At 37.2% G+C, this 17043-nt stretch overlaps 1 protein-coding gene across 2 annotated transcripts in view; it reads right to left on the bottom strand.

Moving 5' to 3' along the window:
* Window positions 1-4155: 4155 nt before the first annotated feature.
* The window catches only part of LOC131979435 (myc box-dependent-interacting protein 1), a 31098-nt gene continuing 18210 nt past the window's right edge, over window positions 4156-17043 (bottom strand). Inside the window, exons 16-20 of one of the 2 annotated variants that reach the window (XM_059343414.1) lie at window positions 12523-12912; window positions 11945-11998; window positions 11014-11088; window positions 10814-10915; window positions 4156-9081 (exon numbers count right to left, since the gene is read on the bottom strand). In XM_059343414.1, the coding sequence (XP_059199397.1) occupies window positions 8980-9081; window positions 10814-10915; window positions 11014-11088; window positions 11945-11998; window positions 12523-12912 (723 nt within the window). In that variant the 3' untranslated portion in view covers window positions 4156-8979. The remainder of the gene's footprint in view (window positions 9082-10813; window positions 10916-11013; window positions 11089-11944; window positions 11999-12522; window positions 12913-17043) is intronic. The other variant, XM_059343413.1, reaches the window with a different exon arrangement.

Raw genomic sequence — 17043 nt, 5'->3', positions numbered from 1 at the left:
CATATCTCTGACAAACTACCACAGAAATGGCTCAAATTGAAGTAGCTGAGTAAAGAAACAAGAGTTCAGATTTATACATTAAGCAAAGAAGGAAACATAAAGTCTATGCAATAAAAATATAGTTATTCTAATTATTCCAATTCTAATAGGTGACTCTATATAATAATCATGTTTATTTTGTTGCAAAGTATAGCAATGAAACTATGATCTTTTTTGTACAAATTTGATCTTGCTTTTAAACTTTTGTCCTGTAGCGTACACCATATTTTCACCGCTTTTATTTACCTGAACTGAAGCCGTTTTGCTCTCTTCAAAGCCACCAGACTCCTTTGACAAAACCAGTAATTTTATCATGCAGAACACAAAGTTAATGCTCTATCACTGCCTTGATCTATTAGTTTGATTTTGTGTGACTTGTGTTTTAAAAGGTTCATTCAGGTTTACCAAAGTCACACAATTACAGAAACTAACTGATCAATGCAGCGATATATACCAGAAACTCCAAAGTTTTCCATAAGATAAAATTACTTTTTTTGTCAAAGGAGTCTGGTGATGAAGAGCTCATAGTTGCTGTTTTTTCAAACTGGGGGCATGCAAACCCATATACTGTAGGTAATACACTGACTATGGACAAGTATCACATACAAAACAAAATGATAAACTATCCAGACTATCTAGATTGGCAGAGGAACAGAAATATTATTAGAAATATATGGATAAACGTGTAGTTCATCAGCCCAAAGTGTTTTCCGGTCGTCACTTGTTGAGCATGAAGACTCAAACTTGCTATCTAGGAACTCCAAGGCGTTCTTCTATATGCCTTCTAAAAAAGATTTGTCACATATGTATATTAAGCTATTGTTGGAGAAACTATTTAAAGATCTATTTTTAAAAAAATAATGTAAACTATTATTATTTTCCGCAACTCTGTGCATACAATTTGTATTTGAAACATAAAGTTGTTGTTTTTAAACCAAAACTACTATGTGCTTTATTTCGTATAGCAACAAATGTAGAAACCATAACGTGCCATACATTACTAATCACAATTTACTGTTTCTGTAATAAAGTCACTTCTTACTGACATCATGCTTGTTCTGATAGAAAAGCCCTGACTTTTATTGATTATAAGAAACATCCATGAGGGCTAGCAGCTGGGTTTGGAGCACGCACAGCAAAATCTGTAGTGTTGTTTTTTTAGTGTTGATCATTTTGAGTTGGTAAGTGTTGATTTTGGAGTTTTTTTAACACTTGTAGTGATCAAAAAGCGAGTTAGATTCACTTCAGTTGGAGTTGATTTTCAGATTTAGTGACTTTATGTTCGGCTAAAGACAGAATGCACTTTTAATGTATCGTAAAACAAAACAATGAATGTTAATTATCACATTAGTGAAAGGAAATAACATGATTTTAGGGTTAAAATACACTTTAATGTGTCAAAGTAACACAATGTACAGTACAGGCCAAAAGTTTGGACACACCTTCTCATTCAATGCGTTTCCTTTATTTTCATGACTATTGACATTGTAGATTCATCAAAACTATTAATGAACACATGTGGAATTATGTACTTAACAAAAAAGTGTGAAATAACTGAAAACATGTCTTATATTCTAGTAAGCAAAGGGTGGCTACTTTGAGGAATCTAAAATACAAGACATGTTTTCAGTTATTTCACACTTTTTTTGTTAAGTACATAATTCCATATGTGTTCATTCATAGTTTTGATGCCTTCAGTGAGAATCTACAATGTAAAAAGTCATGAAAATAAAGAAAAACGCATTGAATGAGAAGGTGTGTGTCCAAACTTTTGGCCTGTACTGTATGTTAAAAATTAACACTCACAGTTAAAAGGGAATAACACAATTTTAGTGTTGAAAATACACTTTAATGTGTCATAAAATAACACGTTCTATGTTAAAAATTAACACTCAAAGTGAAAAGGAATTACACGATTTTAGTGTTGAAAATACACTTTGAGTGTTAATTTTTAACATACATTGTGTTATTTTATGACACATTAAAGTGAAAAGGAATAACACAATTTAGAGTTAAAACTGCACTTATGTGGTGTCATAAAACAACACCAAGGGTATCAAATATTTAACACTATTAAAGAGTTAAAATATAAACACTTTTTAAAGTGTATTTTAACTCAGAATCCGTGAGAACTATAAAAACTCAGAAAAAGTGTTCAATTTAACACTGTGAGTTGAATTAACACTCCCGGTTTTGCTGTGTGTGCTGGTTATCTGTGACATGTCGATACATAAACAGCAGTAAAAACGAGTTATCACTGTAAATGTTGATGCATCACAACAGCTGGGACAATGTGAGTGCAGCATGGATGGCTGTGGTTACAGGGTGGGCTGCTGGTTGGTTTCAGTACCACGGACAGCAGCACACAGCAACGGCTCCTCTTTCCTCCTCATGATGCATGAAGGCTTTTTTTTTTTCTTCCCGGGATGCAGATTTAGTCCTTGAACACAGCACACTCTGCTGGATGCTTCAGTTGTTGCAGAGAAAGTGGAAATCCCACAGAATCCAGCAGTGGTGGAAGAAGCATTCAGATCCCTTATTTAACCCTCTGGAGTCTCCAAAAGCTCCAAATCCAGACTTCTTCTTGACATCCAGACTAGAAAACAAAGCAGCGTGGAGCCCTACTGTAAATTTAACTCTAAAGTTCTGGCTGTAAACTCCATGAGGCCAGTTTCAGTTTGATGATGATATACCAAGTAATACTGGAGACAAGCTCAAATAGATTTAGTATCAAATGATAGAACTGGATGGAACCCTCTTATATGGTAGATTTGACACAATATGGCCAAAAAAGACACAAAATGACTTAGAAAGACACAAAATGACTAAAATTGTTATGCTAAACACACAATACAATAAAATACAGTCACACTACAAACTCCTTGATGTCTGTTTTATCTTGTAACAAAGTTGATTAGATTTCAATTTTGCTTTATTTCAGAGAAAATCCAACTCAAAACCAAAGCAGACCGCATTAAGTTCACTTTGACTGTGATAGAGTGCAGCCTTGATTTTTTTCATTGTGTTTAATAGTGAAGACAAGAATAATAGAAATTTAAGGTTATTTGATTTGATATATTATCTAGACAGTGATTAAGTAAAAAGTGAGATAAAATAATATTAAGACCAAAAAATACCTTAACTTTATAATATTAAGTCTATAATACGCAAATCTTTGAATAGAGTTGTTCAACACTTTTAAATACACTTATAACAAAAATCAATTTGATTGAATGTTAATTTACTGAAAACAAACAATAAAAGCTGAAAGACGACAACAACATTGTAGTTACTGCACTCATTACTATTAGAACCTTTTACAGCAAAACCAGAGTGCAGTAACTACATTTTTGGGGTCAAAGGTCAAATAAATCGTCATGATTTTTGAGCATAAAAATGACATCATCAATACGTGTAGAAATAAGTCTCTTATCACTTATCTACCCCCTTTGGCTGGCCAGTTAAAAAAACGTTAAAAAAGTTTGAAGCAGTTTTTCTCAGTTTTACCCTTTGAGTAGTTACTGCAGTTAGACTTTGTAGGGCATTATAGGGACACAATGTGTTTAATGCCTGGTACAACTAAAGCTACATTTGTTTGGAAAAATATAATGATAACAAAAATACCTCATCAGAGTTTAATCTAAGAGCTGATATCTAGACATTTTACATGGTTTTATTGATAATCACCAAATTCATTATCAAGAAAACCATGGAAAATGTCTATATATATTCTAGATATATCATAAGATTATTTGTCTTAATGCATCTATGTAGCAGCATTTTTATTTTGTTAAGGTTCATTTTAACTTCTTAATATATTGTATTGGGGTTTAATTAAAAAAAATGTAAACACTTTAAATTGATCATGTTTTTTATGTTAAATCTTGACCTGAAAAGTAACTTAAGCTGTCAGCTAAATGTAGTGGAGTAAAAACTAAAATATTTGGCTCAAAAAGTAGTGGAGTAGAAGTATAAAGTTACATAAAATGGAAATACTCAAGTAAAGTACAAGAGTCTCAAAACTATACTTAAGTACAGTAGTTGAGTAAATGTACTTAGTTACATTCCACCACTGGACTCCAGCTCATAGAAAAAGAAACTTTATAAACAAAATGATCAGATTCTACATAATCTTTATTATTATTGGTCAGTTAGGTACAGGAAAATCCCTTTTGTCGTATCCCATAGCTTATCACAGGAGACATCATCATCCATACAGACAAATAGAGAACCAGACCCAGGCGAGACACTCACCAAGTTACATATGTTTAAAAATAAAAATATGAAAGTGATTGGTTTTACCTAAATGTGCAGGTGATGTTCTCACATGTGAGGCATTTTTAAATACATATGAAAAAACCATGCACATCTCAAGTGTTTAAAATACTGAAAACCATTACAAAAAAATCGTCCACCTGAGTCTGGCGGTTCGGAGCGTTTCTCTATGTGTCCTGTCTCCAGTAATCATGTTTAAGTCTGTTTGGACTACGATACCCATGCAACATTTTGAGGCAAAGCTGATGGACATCCAGCAATTATAATCAGGGCTGATTTGAGAGGGAATGGTGGAAAAAACACACAATATATATAACTGCCCAGCATCCCTCTTATTTGGATTAAGAAAATAAATAATAATAATTAAAAAAAATTGCCTGTTTCAGCTGCCTCAAAAGTGAGCCAAGTATCATCGTCTTAAATTAAGGGTGTTCACACAACAACACATGGGAAGTCAGCATGCTCACATTAACTCACATACAGATATGAATGTCTTTATAGAATATGTATCTGTCATCACAGCTTGGCAAAATTACACTTATACACAACAAATGCACAATAACACCTGGAACCATAATACCAGCCAGCGGAAAAAGACCCAAAGAGTTGTTTCTGTGCAGTCAGAAAAACTTCCTGTAAAACCAACGACCTCATCCCCTGGTAGGTGGTGGTGATATCGTCCAATAACAATAGCCTATAGATAAAGAATTTATGTCTCCAAACCACCCGTAAACACACACACACACACACACACACACACACACACACAGTCGCACACAGCATTTTCTCGCACACTTATTACATGTTAATAACATCATCGTGACTCTGTGTTTGAGTCTGTGACTGAATGAACGTGAGATAGTTTTAACTACCTACAGTAAGCGGCTATGTTGAGAGCGGTAAACCTGACAGAAGTACAAAACACTCCATAACATCCTACAGTAAGTTGGCAATTATGTCGACATAGTTATATTAGGCTATATGTAATCATTGCTTGGCAGCATACAAAAATAAAAGAAGTTGCTCTGGTGCATATTCTGAATCGTTTGCATTTGAGTCGTCTCTCTATGCAAACGGAAGGAATTGTTTTCGGCACATTTTTTTTCAAAAAACCAATGAGGCTGGCTCAGTAATTATATATCTGATTAGCATTAAAGGGACAGTTCACCCCCAAAATCAAATTTCCTTAAAGAAAATAGTGCATGCATGAAACTAAATAACATGGTTTGTGGATTATAAGTAACTGGGTTGTGATTTCTGCAAAAAGAGACATTACTGTTGAGTTTTTTAAATGCATTTTTTGGCGCTTTGGGCACCACGAGCCGAGCACCGTGTAGTTCCAGTTTATTGAAGAGAAGGCAGACATCTCTACAGCTAATACACACAGTCTAGACTGATAAATAGCACTACAGGTAAGAGGAAAACTGTGTTGATTTTTGGGTGAACTGTCCCTTTAAGGTGTAACCATATCTGCCTATCTATTATACTACCAGTAGCAGCATCTCATTGTTGTAGTTTGGTGGCTAGCTTTTCAGCGAGCCTGGCTAATGCATATTTGGAATCCCTTGTGAAAAAAAAAAGTCCTTGAAAAGTTTTTTTTTACATGCCCACTCCACACAACTTCACACTAATTCAAACAACAAGGAGTAAAAAACATGACGGTCAAAGATGAAAACATTTGGGGATTTTCTACTCTATAGGACTCTGTGATCAGAATATCTGGTTGGAAATTTAAATCAATTTTCTATTGAATTCCTGCTGTTTTGAACTCAGTTGGTTTCAGATGACCAGTTAAATGCTTTTTGCATTTATTTGGATTTCAACAATAGGTTCATACAACTTATACCACCATTGGATCTAAACAAATACAACAACCAGGGGCCCATGTTTCAACGTTTCACAAGTAGATAAAGTAGGAATAAAAGGTGGGCCAAATGAAACAGGCTTCGTGTCAGCAGCACCCCAGGACTGATTAGACTGAATGTTGATCAGTAAACAACAAATTCTGGCACCAACACTGCTATGGTCCACCTCCACTGATATATAGAGACAGAGTGCAACATGTCATACTCTGAAAACTACGCCCACCGGAGGAGAAAACAGTCGATATTACTATAACCGAGGGTTGAAACGCTAACAAAATACCTGTATCTTGCTCAAAAATCTTGTTTTTAGAGCGCCAATGGATTATTTTAGCGCCCTAGATCTACCAGAGAGGAAGAAAGCAAGCTTAATTTAACTATGACACAAGTTATATCCTGTCAAAAAGAAATAATTTCCCTTGGTCAGTGTGACTGCTCCTTATGAGTCTCTACTTGAGGCTCTTTCACTGATATTATGATGGCTGTATATTTGTATTTAATTGTATTTAATTGTTCATGTTAACTGTGTTTAAATGTTGTATCTTGTCACTTTTTATGCTGCTTTCTTGGCCAGACCTCTCTTGGAAAAGAGATTTTTTGTTAACACTTTACAATAACCCTCATTTATAAATGGTAAACAGATAGTTTATTAATGTTTAATCATCATTTATAAACCATATATAGGCCATTTAGAATAGTAAATACATATTTTTATTAATGTTAAACTAACTAAATCATTTATAGATGGCAAATAGATGATATATTAATGTAAGTTTATAGTTTCTTTGCCATTAACAAACCAATAAAATATAATTAATAGCTTATTAATGGTTTTAGTTGCACTCATTATAACATTTTTAACACCATATTAAGTATGTTAATGATTTTGAAATGATTCATTTACTTTTAAGAAATTGGTTTAAAACATTTAAAGATTAATTATGTACAGCACTTTGTAAATGGTTAATAATTGGTCTATAAACCATCTATAAACATCACTTAGTTGGTTATTGTAAAGTGTTACCGATTTTTTAAAATCTCAACAAGACTTTTACCTGGTTAAATAAAGAATATATATATATTAAAGATATATAGTTTGCCTTAGACATACTGAGTGTCAGGATCACAGTTTTCCCGTTCTTCCTGCTGATGCCTCATGTCTGTTTACACCTGTATGCCCTTTTGTCCTATTTAAGACTTTTCCAGATGTTTTTAGGTCAAGAAGCATATAAATACTTATAGTATTGAGTCCTTGGCCCTGTTGGTAGTGCAGCCCATCATACAGTTGCTCTTAAACAGGTTTTTTGCTGGCAGACAGGATGAGAGGAGGCACCCTGACTGAATACATCTGAAGGGAGAGCTTTGAATTGTTTCCCCTCCAGTGAGGACAGGACTCAGATGCACTCTGTCTCTATGGTCAGACATGCAGACAGCCAGCGCAGGTGAGAAAACCTGCATGCCCGAGAAAACAAATTACACTTGATGGCTACACATGTGGCTAAAACAGACTATTGCCAAAAACAGAAATGTGTTTCAACAACCCAGTTCAGCTTGAGAAGGAGGAGATCTGCCTCAACAACATTAGTGACGAGCTAAATTTAAGTCCATTTGTTGATGAGATGCTGATTTTGTTTCGTCTATTTGAATTCCTCACTGTTTAACTGGTTAGATCAGGGATGGGCAACTGGAGGCCCGGGGGGCCACATACGGCCTTGAAGTGGCCCTCAGTACAACTACATGCATTTGAGCATGAAATCTTAAAAGTGCAGTGTAAAAATGCACAAAATTACTTCTTGCAATTAATGTTGGTCTGCTGTTCTTGCACTAAAAAAAAGAAATCACAGTAAGTGGTTATTTTTATTTGCTTCAAACCTTTTGTATTCCTATTTATACTTTTATACATGCATTTGAGCATGAAATATGTTAAGTTACTGCACTGTAAACATATTTAAAATTGCAGTTTCATCATATCTGGTTAAGTGCACGGTCCTATATGTGGCCCTGTGGTAGTATCAATCATAAACTGTGGCCCCCTGCAGCATTTAAGTTGCCCATCCCTGGGTTAGATAATGATCCTGCACCTTATGTGTTCAAAGGACTTTTCATAACTTCTGTGGTTCTACTTATTCAGTGTGTTACTCTACTGGGTGAATGTTTCTAAACATAGTGAGAACTCTACTCAATGTGTGTTTACCTGCCTGTCAGCCTGTCTTTAGTAATTACAGCCCTGTCCTTTATAAAACAGGGCTTAGTGTGTGAGGGAAACTCTGCTACACTTGACGTTGTCTGAGTAATTGTACACTGTTCTCAATCTCCGTATCAAATGAACAAAAGCACATCTCAAAAGACATTTTCACTGTTATGAAGGTGGAATATGCCTTGGAGAGTTGATGATGAGACATGGCTAAGGATAAAACATCATAATGCAATTGCAGCAGCAGCCATTGCAGAGGCTCCCGTCTCTGCAGCTCTCCTGTATGGAGAGGATCGTCTGATCGATGCCTCGGGCGTGGAGTGGCAACAATAGTGCAGCTAGAGTGCAGCAAAGTGTGGGGCCTGTGTAATGGCTACATCTGTAATTGTAAATGCTGGCAGAAATCCACAGAAATGCCAAGATCCAATTTTAGCACAGTGTAGCAGACCTTAGAAAATCATGATTTCAGCCAGGGCTGTGACAGCTCTGCTTCTATGGCCAAAGTCCTAGGAAAGATACAGTATCAGGAGGAGAGAGGAGAGGAAGGATTGCGGCAAGAGGAAGAAAGAGATGAAGAAGGAAGCTGGAATGATGTCCTGTCCTCCTCTCTCACAGCCGCTGGGTGAAGTTCTCAGGGAATACTCCTTTAACGGCATTTTCTTTGTTCTGCAGCCAGTCGTCCTGCTTCATTCCCATCAGCCAGCCGTCGTCCTGAAGACAACACATGGACATGTTCAACTACCTGTCACTGTGACTCCACACAACATTATATTAGGGGCATTTAATCAGTGAACTATACTAAAACCAAAGAAGGAGAAGCAGCTTTTAGTATTTATGCCCCGCGAAAGTGGAACACCCTGCCTGACACAGTTAAACTTGCCACATAAGTAGCCATTTTTAAAAACAGATTAAAAACCTATCTTTTCTCTACAGCATTTGGTTGAATTGTGTGCATGTGTGGTTGTGGGAGTGGGTGCACATGTGTGAGTAAGTAAGTGTATATGTGGTGAATATGGAATAGCTTGTCTACCTGCACTCTTCAATTAATTTGTAATCGATTTTTGTTTGATTTTTCTGTGTTTTTTGTTGTTGTTGTTGTTTTTTTTAACTGCAATTATGTGTATACATTGTGAAGCACATTGAGTCTGCCTTGTGCATGAAATGCGCTCTATAAATAAAGTTGAATTTAATTGAATTTAATTGAATTAAAACGTGTGTACAGCACCTATGTGATGACATCAAACTTCTAACATGCGCGTGTAAATTCCATTCACTTCAATGGACAGACGAGTGTCACGTAGGTGTCGCGAAGACGCTGCACACGCGTCGTTGCGCATACACCTACATGACGGGTGAACTACGCCTCAAATACGTGAGATGAAGACCAGTGTGACTGTTAAGTACAATTCTACATGAGCGTACAGGCACACGCTGTGTAGTGTGTTTGTGGAAATGAAATAGTGATGGGTAATTTGTGCTGTGCCACGTGCAAATGTAGCGGACGCCTGTGCGCACGCTCGTCTCAATGTACAAATAATGATTTACTTTATGATGACAAATTTTGAGTTTAAAGCTTGGCTTCACAATTGAAGCAGTTCATGCTACAGCTGATCTGTGTCGTAAAGTAAATAATTATTTGTACATTGAGACGAGCGCGCGCACAGGCGTCTGCTACGTTCGCACGTGGCATGACACTTTTCACCCGTCACCCTTTTATTATCTGGTGCACTCTTTATGCAGGCGCAGGCGACTTGGTTAAGGAGTTTTAGTATAGTTCGCTGGCATAAAATACCCCTCATAGACACGCGTCGTTGCACATATGCCTACGTGACGGGTGAACTAAGGCTCGAATACGTGACATGAAGACCATCAAGTAGCGAGGAAATGTAGCAGACGCCTATGCGCATGCTCGTCTCAATATACAAATAATTATTTACTTTATGATGACAAATTTTGAGTTTAACAGCTGCTTCGCTTCATAATTCAAGCAGTCCATGTATCACCAAGAGAGACTGATGAGACAGTTTAGGCTGTTTCAAGTGTACACGTGCACACGTTAAGGCATCTGAAGCTTTAGCACAATAACACACACACATGTATATCAGGGCTGGACTGTTGCTCAGGCGCGGAACTGAGGAAGAGGCTGCGCGCATTTACGCACGAGGTCCACTGGATCATCAGGACCTGACATTTATTCATTTTCTATGTTCTGCAGCAGATCTACACAGATCAGCTGTTACACACAGTCTCAGGTTCATACGGGATTGTTTATAAGAAAGCAGAATTTAAAGATGAACCCCAAGCCCCAACAGAGCTGTTGTTAGAGAGCTATTTGTCAGTCTTTATGCAGCCGCAGGCGACGCGGTTAAGGTGTTTTAGTATAGTTCGCTGGCATAAACATTACTCTGTGTGTGTGTGTGTGTGTGTGTGTGTGTGTGTTTACCTGTTCGTCGGGGTTGTCAAAGGGGATAACCAGCACGATATCACCCGCCTTCATCTCCAGTTCGTCTGTGTCGTTGGCAGCATAATCATGCATCACCTGGAGCTATATTAAATTAAAACGAACATGCATGAGCTCTCAACAAGACATATCTGGGTTAAGTAGATGCTCAGCTGTACTGAAATTTGTTTGTCCTGTTTTACCTTGTACAAGAGGCCAGGTGGCATTTCTGTGGGCTCTGATGCTACTTCTGTTGATTCTGCCACAGCTTCAGGTGTCTAGAAACACAGAGGTACATTTATTGATATGGAGTGCACACTGAAAAACCATAATTTTCCAAGGTTTTGCATTCTTGTTCACCTTGGAGGCATACAATACATTTCTTTTGGAATTCAAGGGGTGAATAATTGACATACAAACGGTCATTTTCAGGAAAAGTACTTTTAAAAAACACCAGTATTTTAAATTTTACACTATACACTACAGGCCAAAAGTTTGGAAGCAAGATCAAATTTGTACAAAAAAAGATCATAGTTATACTTTGCAACAAAATAAAAGTGATTATTATATAGAGTCACTTATTAGAACACATTTTTACTCTAATTATCAAGTCTTTGGGTTTTTATTACTTAGACTTTGTGTATCCTTCTTTCCTTAATGTTTAAATCTGAACTCTTGTTTCTTTACTCAGCTGCTTCATTTGAGCCATGTCTGTGGTAGTTTGTCAGAGATATGAACACAGTTGAGATTTATTGGGATTTTTCCATCCAAACTCTCAAAAGCCAAAGAGCTAAAGCGAATAATGCAAACTGTGATTTGTTTTTTTACTTTGTCACTGAAGTTGTGACTCTTCCAAATCTTCTCAACCCTAAAACTTTTAACATTAATTCAGCAATGATCTGCTAACATTAATATATACCTAAAGGTAAATTAAGGAAAATAGTTAAATTCAATAAAGGTAAAGTCTGATCATGCAGTTAACCAAAAATCCAAAGAATCCATACTAGTTTTTAAGAAAGCCATTGTGAACAGAAAATATAAGTTGCTTCCAAACTTTTGGCCTGTAGTGTATAATCTTATGATATACAATATTACATCATTATATTGGTATATGTAATTTTAAATTGCACGTACCTCCTCTGTCGGCGCTTCTTCTTCTGGTGCTGCAGCAGCGGCTGCAGACTCACCCTGTGAGCAGAGAGACACGGAGGAATAACAAACAAGAGAGGTTAGCCAGTGAGACAGGTGGACGATTTAAATCAGCCAGGAGGAAGAATGTAAGAAAGAAGAATAGACAGACGAGACAAAGACAGACAGACAAGACAAGCCACACAGCCTAAACAGCAAAGTTATGGCTAACACAAGCGTGTTAAATAGACAGTAAGCTTGGATGCTAATGCACAGTGGCCATATAAGTAAAGCTTTTGCACAGCATACTATGTATTTTTTATTAGCAGTGACTGGGATTAGTTGTGTGTATTGAGAGGCAGATGTCTATACCCTTCTTTTTCCCTTAGTAAAACATTTCCAACTGTGTCTCAGTTGATGCATCCATACTGCTGCTCCAGATGCATCCTAAATCTTTCTTTCACAATTTATCTCTCTATCATTTTTTCTGTCCAGCACCCATGCTCAAACCTCCTTAAAAAAAATCGATGCATCCACCATTTTCGTCCAGATGCATCTCTCCATTTTTTTCTCTCCTCGGTTACCTGACCCTCTTCCTCATCCACTGAGTTGGCAGCCGGGGCGGCTTCTTCCTCTGCGGCCTCAGCTGGAGCCTCGGCTGCAGGTGTTTCGTCCTCGGGGACGGGCTCCTCTGTGATTGGCTGGCTCCCGTCATCGGCCCACTCCTCCTGGGCTTCAGCCACAGCATCGTCATGAACCTGCTGGCTCTCATCATCCCCCCCTCCCTCTTCAGCTGCGTCCACAGAGTCGTGGCGGACCGGAAGGGTCCCGTCATCCCCCCAGCCCTCTGTGGCAGCTGCTATGGGGTCATATCGCACCGGTTGCGTACCATCATCCCCCCAGGCGTCTGCAGCAGCAGCCACAGGGTCATAGTGCTGCTCGCTGTACTCTTCCTGGGCACCATTGTCCTCATGCTGAGGGGCAAGGGGTCAGGTTTCAAGGGGTCAGATCAAAAGAGATACTTTAACGTAGGGGGCATTATAAGGGGTTCATAAAGGAAATGGTTGAGGGGATTTTAAGGGACAGTAAGGCAAGGTAAGGAGGAAGATCTGAGGCCAGATTTAAGGGTTCAGCACTTAAATGGAGAAAGTAAGTAGGAGAATAAAGGGTTTTTTGCAGGGTATTTGGGGGTACGGCCACAGTATGAACAAAACTGTTGGCTAACGAAGGAGCAAAGTAAAATATTTTTGATGGACTATAGGGACTAAAGGGGTTGTTTTATCAGAATGGCAGGTAAGGTATTCAAAAATGAAATTAGTTCAAACATTAAAAGACAGTGCAGGTTATTTTTTCTGCTTTAGCCCTTTTGATAAAAATTGAATTTTCAATATCAAGGCAATGTTTCTCGGTCATTACTTTGGTCCAGACTTAACTCTATGGAGTCTTATAGGGCTATTTAGTCCATTTTTGAATCATTTTCATGTCTTTTTCTGTCTTTTTTGGTCATTTTGTGTCTTTTTGTGTCTTTTTTGGTCATTTTGTGTCCGTTTTTTTTCATTTTGTGTTTTCTGTGGGTTTTTTTTTTGGTCATTCTGTCTTTTCATTTAGTGTCTTTTTTAGTCATTTTGTGTCTATTTTTGGACATTTTGTGTCTTTTTTGTGTCATAAAATGTGATTTTGAATTTTTTTTTTCCTTTCAAAACACTATCATGCTCAAAATGTTTTTTTAATGTTGCAAATGTGAACAAAGGTGTCAAATCTAACATATAAGAGGGTTCCATCCAGTTCTATCATTTTATACTAAATATATGTGAGCTTGTCTCCAGTTTTACTTGGTATATCATCATCAAACTGAAACTGGCCTCATGGAGTTTACAGCCAGAACTTTAGAGGTAAATTTACAGTAGGGCTCCACGCTGCTTTGTTTTCTAGTCTGGATGTGATGAAGAAGTCTGAATGATTTGGCGCTTTTGGAGACTCCAGAGGGTTAAACATCTGTTGCCATGCAGTTTGGTAAAGTCATTAATTGTGCCTAGAAAATGATGACTGATATTTTTTGGACCTCTTATTACTGGATCCACTTTTCCACCAGCAGGTGCACAGACTGACTTCAGACTGAAGTTACTCAATAACTATTCGACTGACCTTTTTTCTAGCATCATCATCTGGTCAATTTCCCAATCAATCCTAACCCTAACCCCTTAACCTTAACCTGTTAAAAATGGGAATAATTAAATGTTATGGATATACCTCACCTTAACCTGACCTTTGATCTTACCTAACCCTAGCCAGGAACCACAAACATTTTACATTCTTGTACACCAAACGAAGCCGAGGTTACTGGATGGATGCTGACAACACTGTTAACCTGGTAAAGAATCATCCTGCTCATCATCAGCATGTTAGCGTAGTCACTGCGAGGTCAAGCTACGTTGGCCCTGAGAGCTCACAGTGCTGCGACTTAAGAAAACACATGCAAATACACAAAACACAAGCAAATTGAGAAAACATCTTCATCAATTTGTTATATTATATAATATATTACATTATAACATATAACATTATGTTATAATGATCATAGTGTGCTAACGTTGACAGCCAATTGATAGCATGCTAATGTTAGCTGGCGAGCGATAGCATGCTAACGTTATCGGGCTAGCAAGACCAAGACCAACTTTGTGCCGTTGAGAGAGACCAACTAAAACGTGTATCATTCATTTATTTGATTTGTTTACCTGCAATGTGATTGATACGGGCTAGCGGGCTAATGCTAGCTGGCTAACGCTGTATATCACGTTATAACATGGAAATATCATTATCTTGAAATAACATGATAATATCGCATGTGTGTCCAAACGTGTGCATCACTTTTAGGTGTCCTCTGGAAACACTTCTGTTGTGTTGTTGTCTTTGCAGCATGTTTTCTAAATGCTGCGCTCGTGTTGTCAATTTGATGAAGCTGTTTTCTCAGTTTGCTTGTGTTTTGTGTATTTGCATGTGTTTTCCCAAGTTGCAGCGATATGAGCTCTCAGGGCCACCGTACAAAACACTCCTGTACCTAACGGCCATCAGGGCTAAAGCCTGCCAAACCCCAACAACAGTCTTTTAATGAATTTGAACATGGATAAGGGTTTGGGGATTTAATTTAAGCTATTTAAGGGGAAATGGAACAGTTTTAAAACATATGAGCAGAAACAGGGCCGTGAAAGATGCCATGGACATCAATGGGAGGAGTTTAGCAGCAACTCATCATCATCACCATCACCATCATCATCATCATCATCATCATAAGACCCAAGAAGATTGATGTAGAAGGAAAAACCTTTACAGAGAAGGTTCAGGTTAAATTAAAAGACAGATGGAGATAAGGAAGGGTGGCAGCAGAAGGCAGAAACGCAAAAACTGTCAGCCTATTCCCATCAGAAAATAGATGTTGGATCTTCTGCGTGTAGTTTGCAAGCATGATTTATATTCCCACGGCTATGTTCAGATGGAGAAAGAGGAAGGAAGCTTTGTAAGAGTAGAAGTGTCGTTCCTTGCTGAGCTATCACCTCAAGCTCCAATGATTGCTGAGACACATCTCTCTTACATTGATAGGGATGAACAAAAGTGTTAGTTAATGGTCGGAAGTTGCAAGCAAGGCTTTGTGAAGTTGCCCAGCAGCTCTCGTTAGTTTACCAGTCTCATTTCCATGAAACAGTCCACCGAAACATGAGCAACTTCACTCAACTTTCAGAACAAAACTGTTCCCTGTGTGTCACATGGGGCATGTAGCTAACATGTGAACATACAGGGATAGAAGGGGAAACAGAAAGAAAGGAGGTTCATTCAGTTACAAACCATTTCACAAAGATGGCTTTGTAAATTTTTTATTTACAATTAAATTCCTACTAAAGAGTGTGTAAGTTTTTTATAGATGTAAGTGGTGTCGTATACTGTCCTACAAAGCTTAACTGCAGTAACTACATTTTTGGTCGAAATTGAGTTATAACTCGAAATAAACTGCTTGATGTCTGTTTTATCTTGTGACAAAATTTTAGATTTTAAATTTTGCTTTATTTCAAAGAAATAATCATATAAAAATTGCAGTAACTGCGGTTTGCTTTGATTGTGAGACATTGTAGTCTTGTATTTCTTCATTGTGTTGAATAGTGAAGACAACAATAATATAAATTATGTTTATTTGATAGGGAAATTATTATCTAGATAGTGATTAAGTGGAAAAAGTAAGATATGATTATATTAAGACTAAAATATAACACTGCTTTATAATATTAAGTCTAAAATACACAAATCTTTGAATAGAGTTGTTAAACACTTTTAAATACACTATTTTTTATTTGAAAATGTTTATTCACTGAAAACAAAATATAGAAGCTGAAAGAAGACAATAACATTATAGTTACTGCACTCTGGTTTTCCATTACTATTTAACCTTTTACAGCAAAACCAGTAACTACATTTTTGGGGTCAAAGGTCAAATAAATCATCATGATTTTTGAGCATAAATATTACATTGTCAATTCATGTAGAAATAAGTGTCTTATCACTGACCTACCTATGATCTATTTGGCTGGCCAGTTAAAAAAACTTTAAAGCAGTTTTTCTCAGTTTTACCGTTTGCATAGTTACTGCAGTTAGACTTTATAGGGCAGTATAGTTAAACCTTCAATATACTGTGCATATACTGTAGGGATAGACTACTCTTATTCATCCAATATATATAAAATATACATCTATAACAGTGTAAAATGTCCATTTGAAACTGAATTGACCCACGCTGATTCCCAAGCTCTATTTGTGCTGTACAACAATCTCTTCAGTGTTTAGTGTTATCACATCAAGCACTGCAGACACAAAGACAACGCACAAACAGATTTGGGACAGACAAATGAAAGAGATCCATTCATGGAAAAGCTTGTTTAAATACAGTCATGGCCATTATAGAAGTCCCTACCCAGCATGTCCTGCATGTGTCCTGCAGCAACAGACACAATGGGAGTGGGGCTTGTATAACCGCTACATAAGTAGGTATTAAATGTAAGCAAGGACAAATGAACTGATGGTTACTATGAACACAAATAAGAATATGCTGATGATGATCA

This window comes from Centropristis striata, chromosome 10 (assembly GCF_030273125.1).
Source record: "Centropristis striata isolate RG_2023a ecotype Rhode Island chromosome 10, C.striata_1.0, whole genome shotgun sequence".
NCBI classification, from domain to species: domain Eukaryota; kingdom Metazoa; phylum Chordata; class Actinopteri; order Perciformes; family Serranidae; genus Centropristis; species Centropristis striata.
This window is presented reverse-complemented; position numbering and strand designations above follow the sequence as displayed.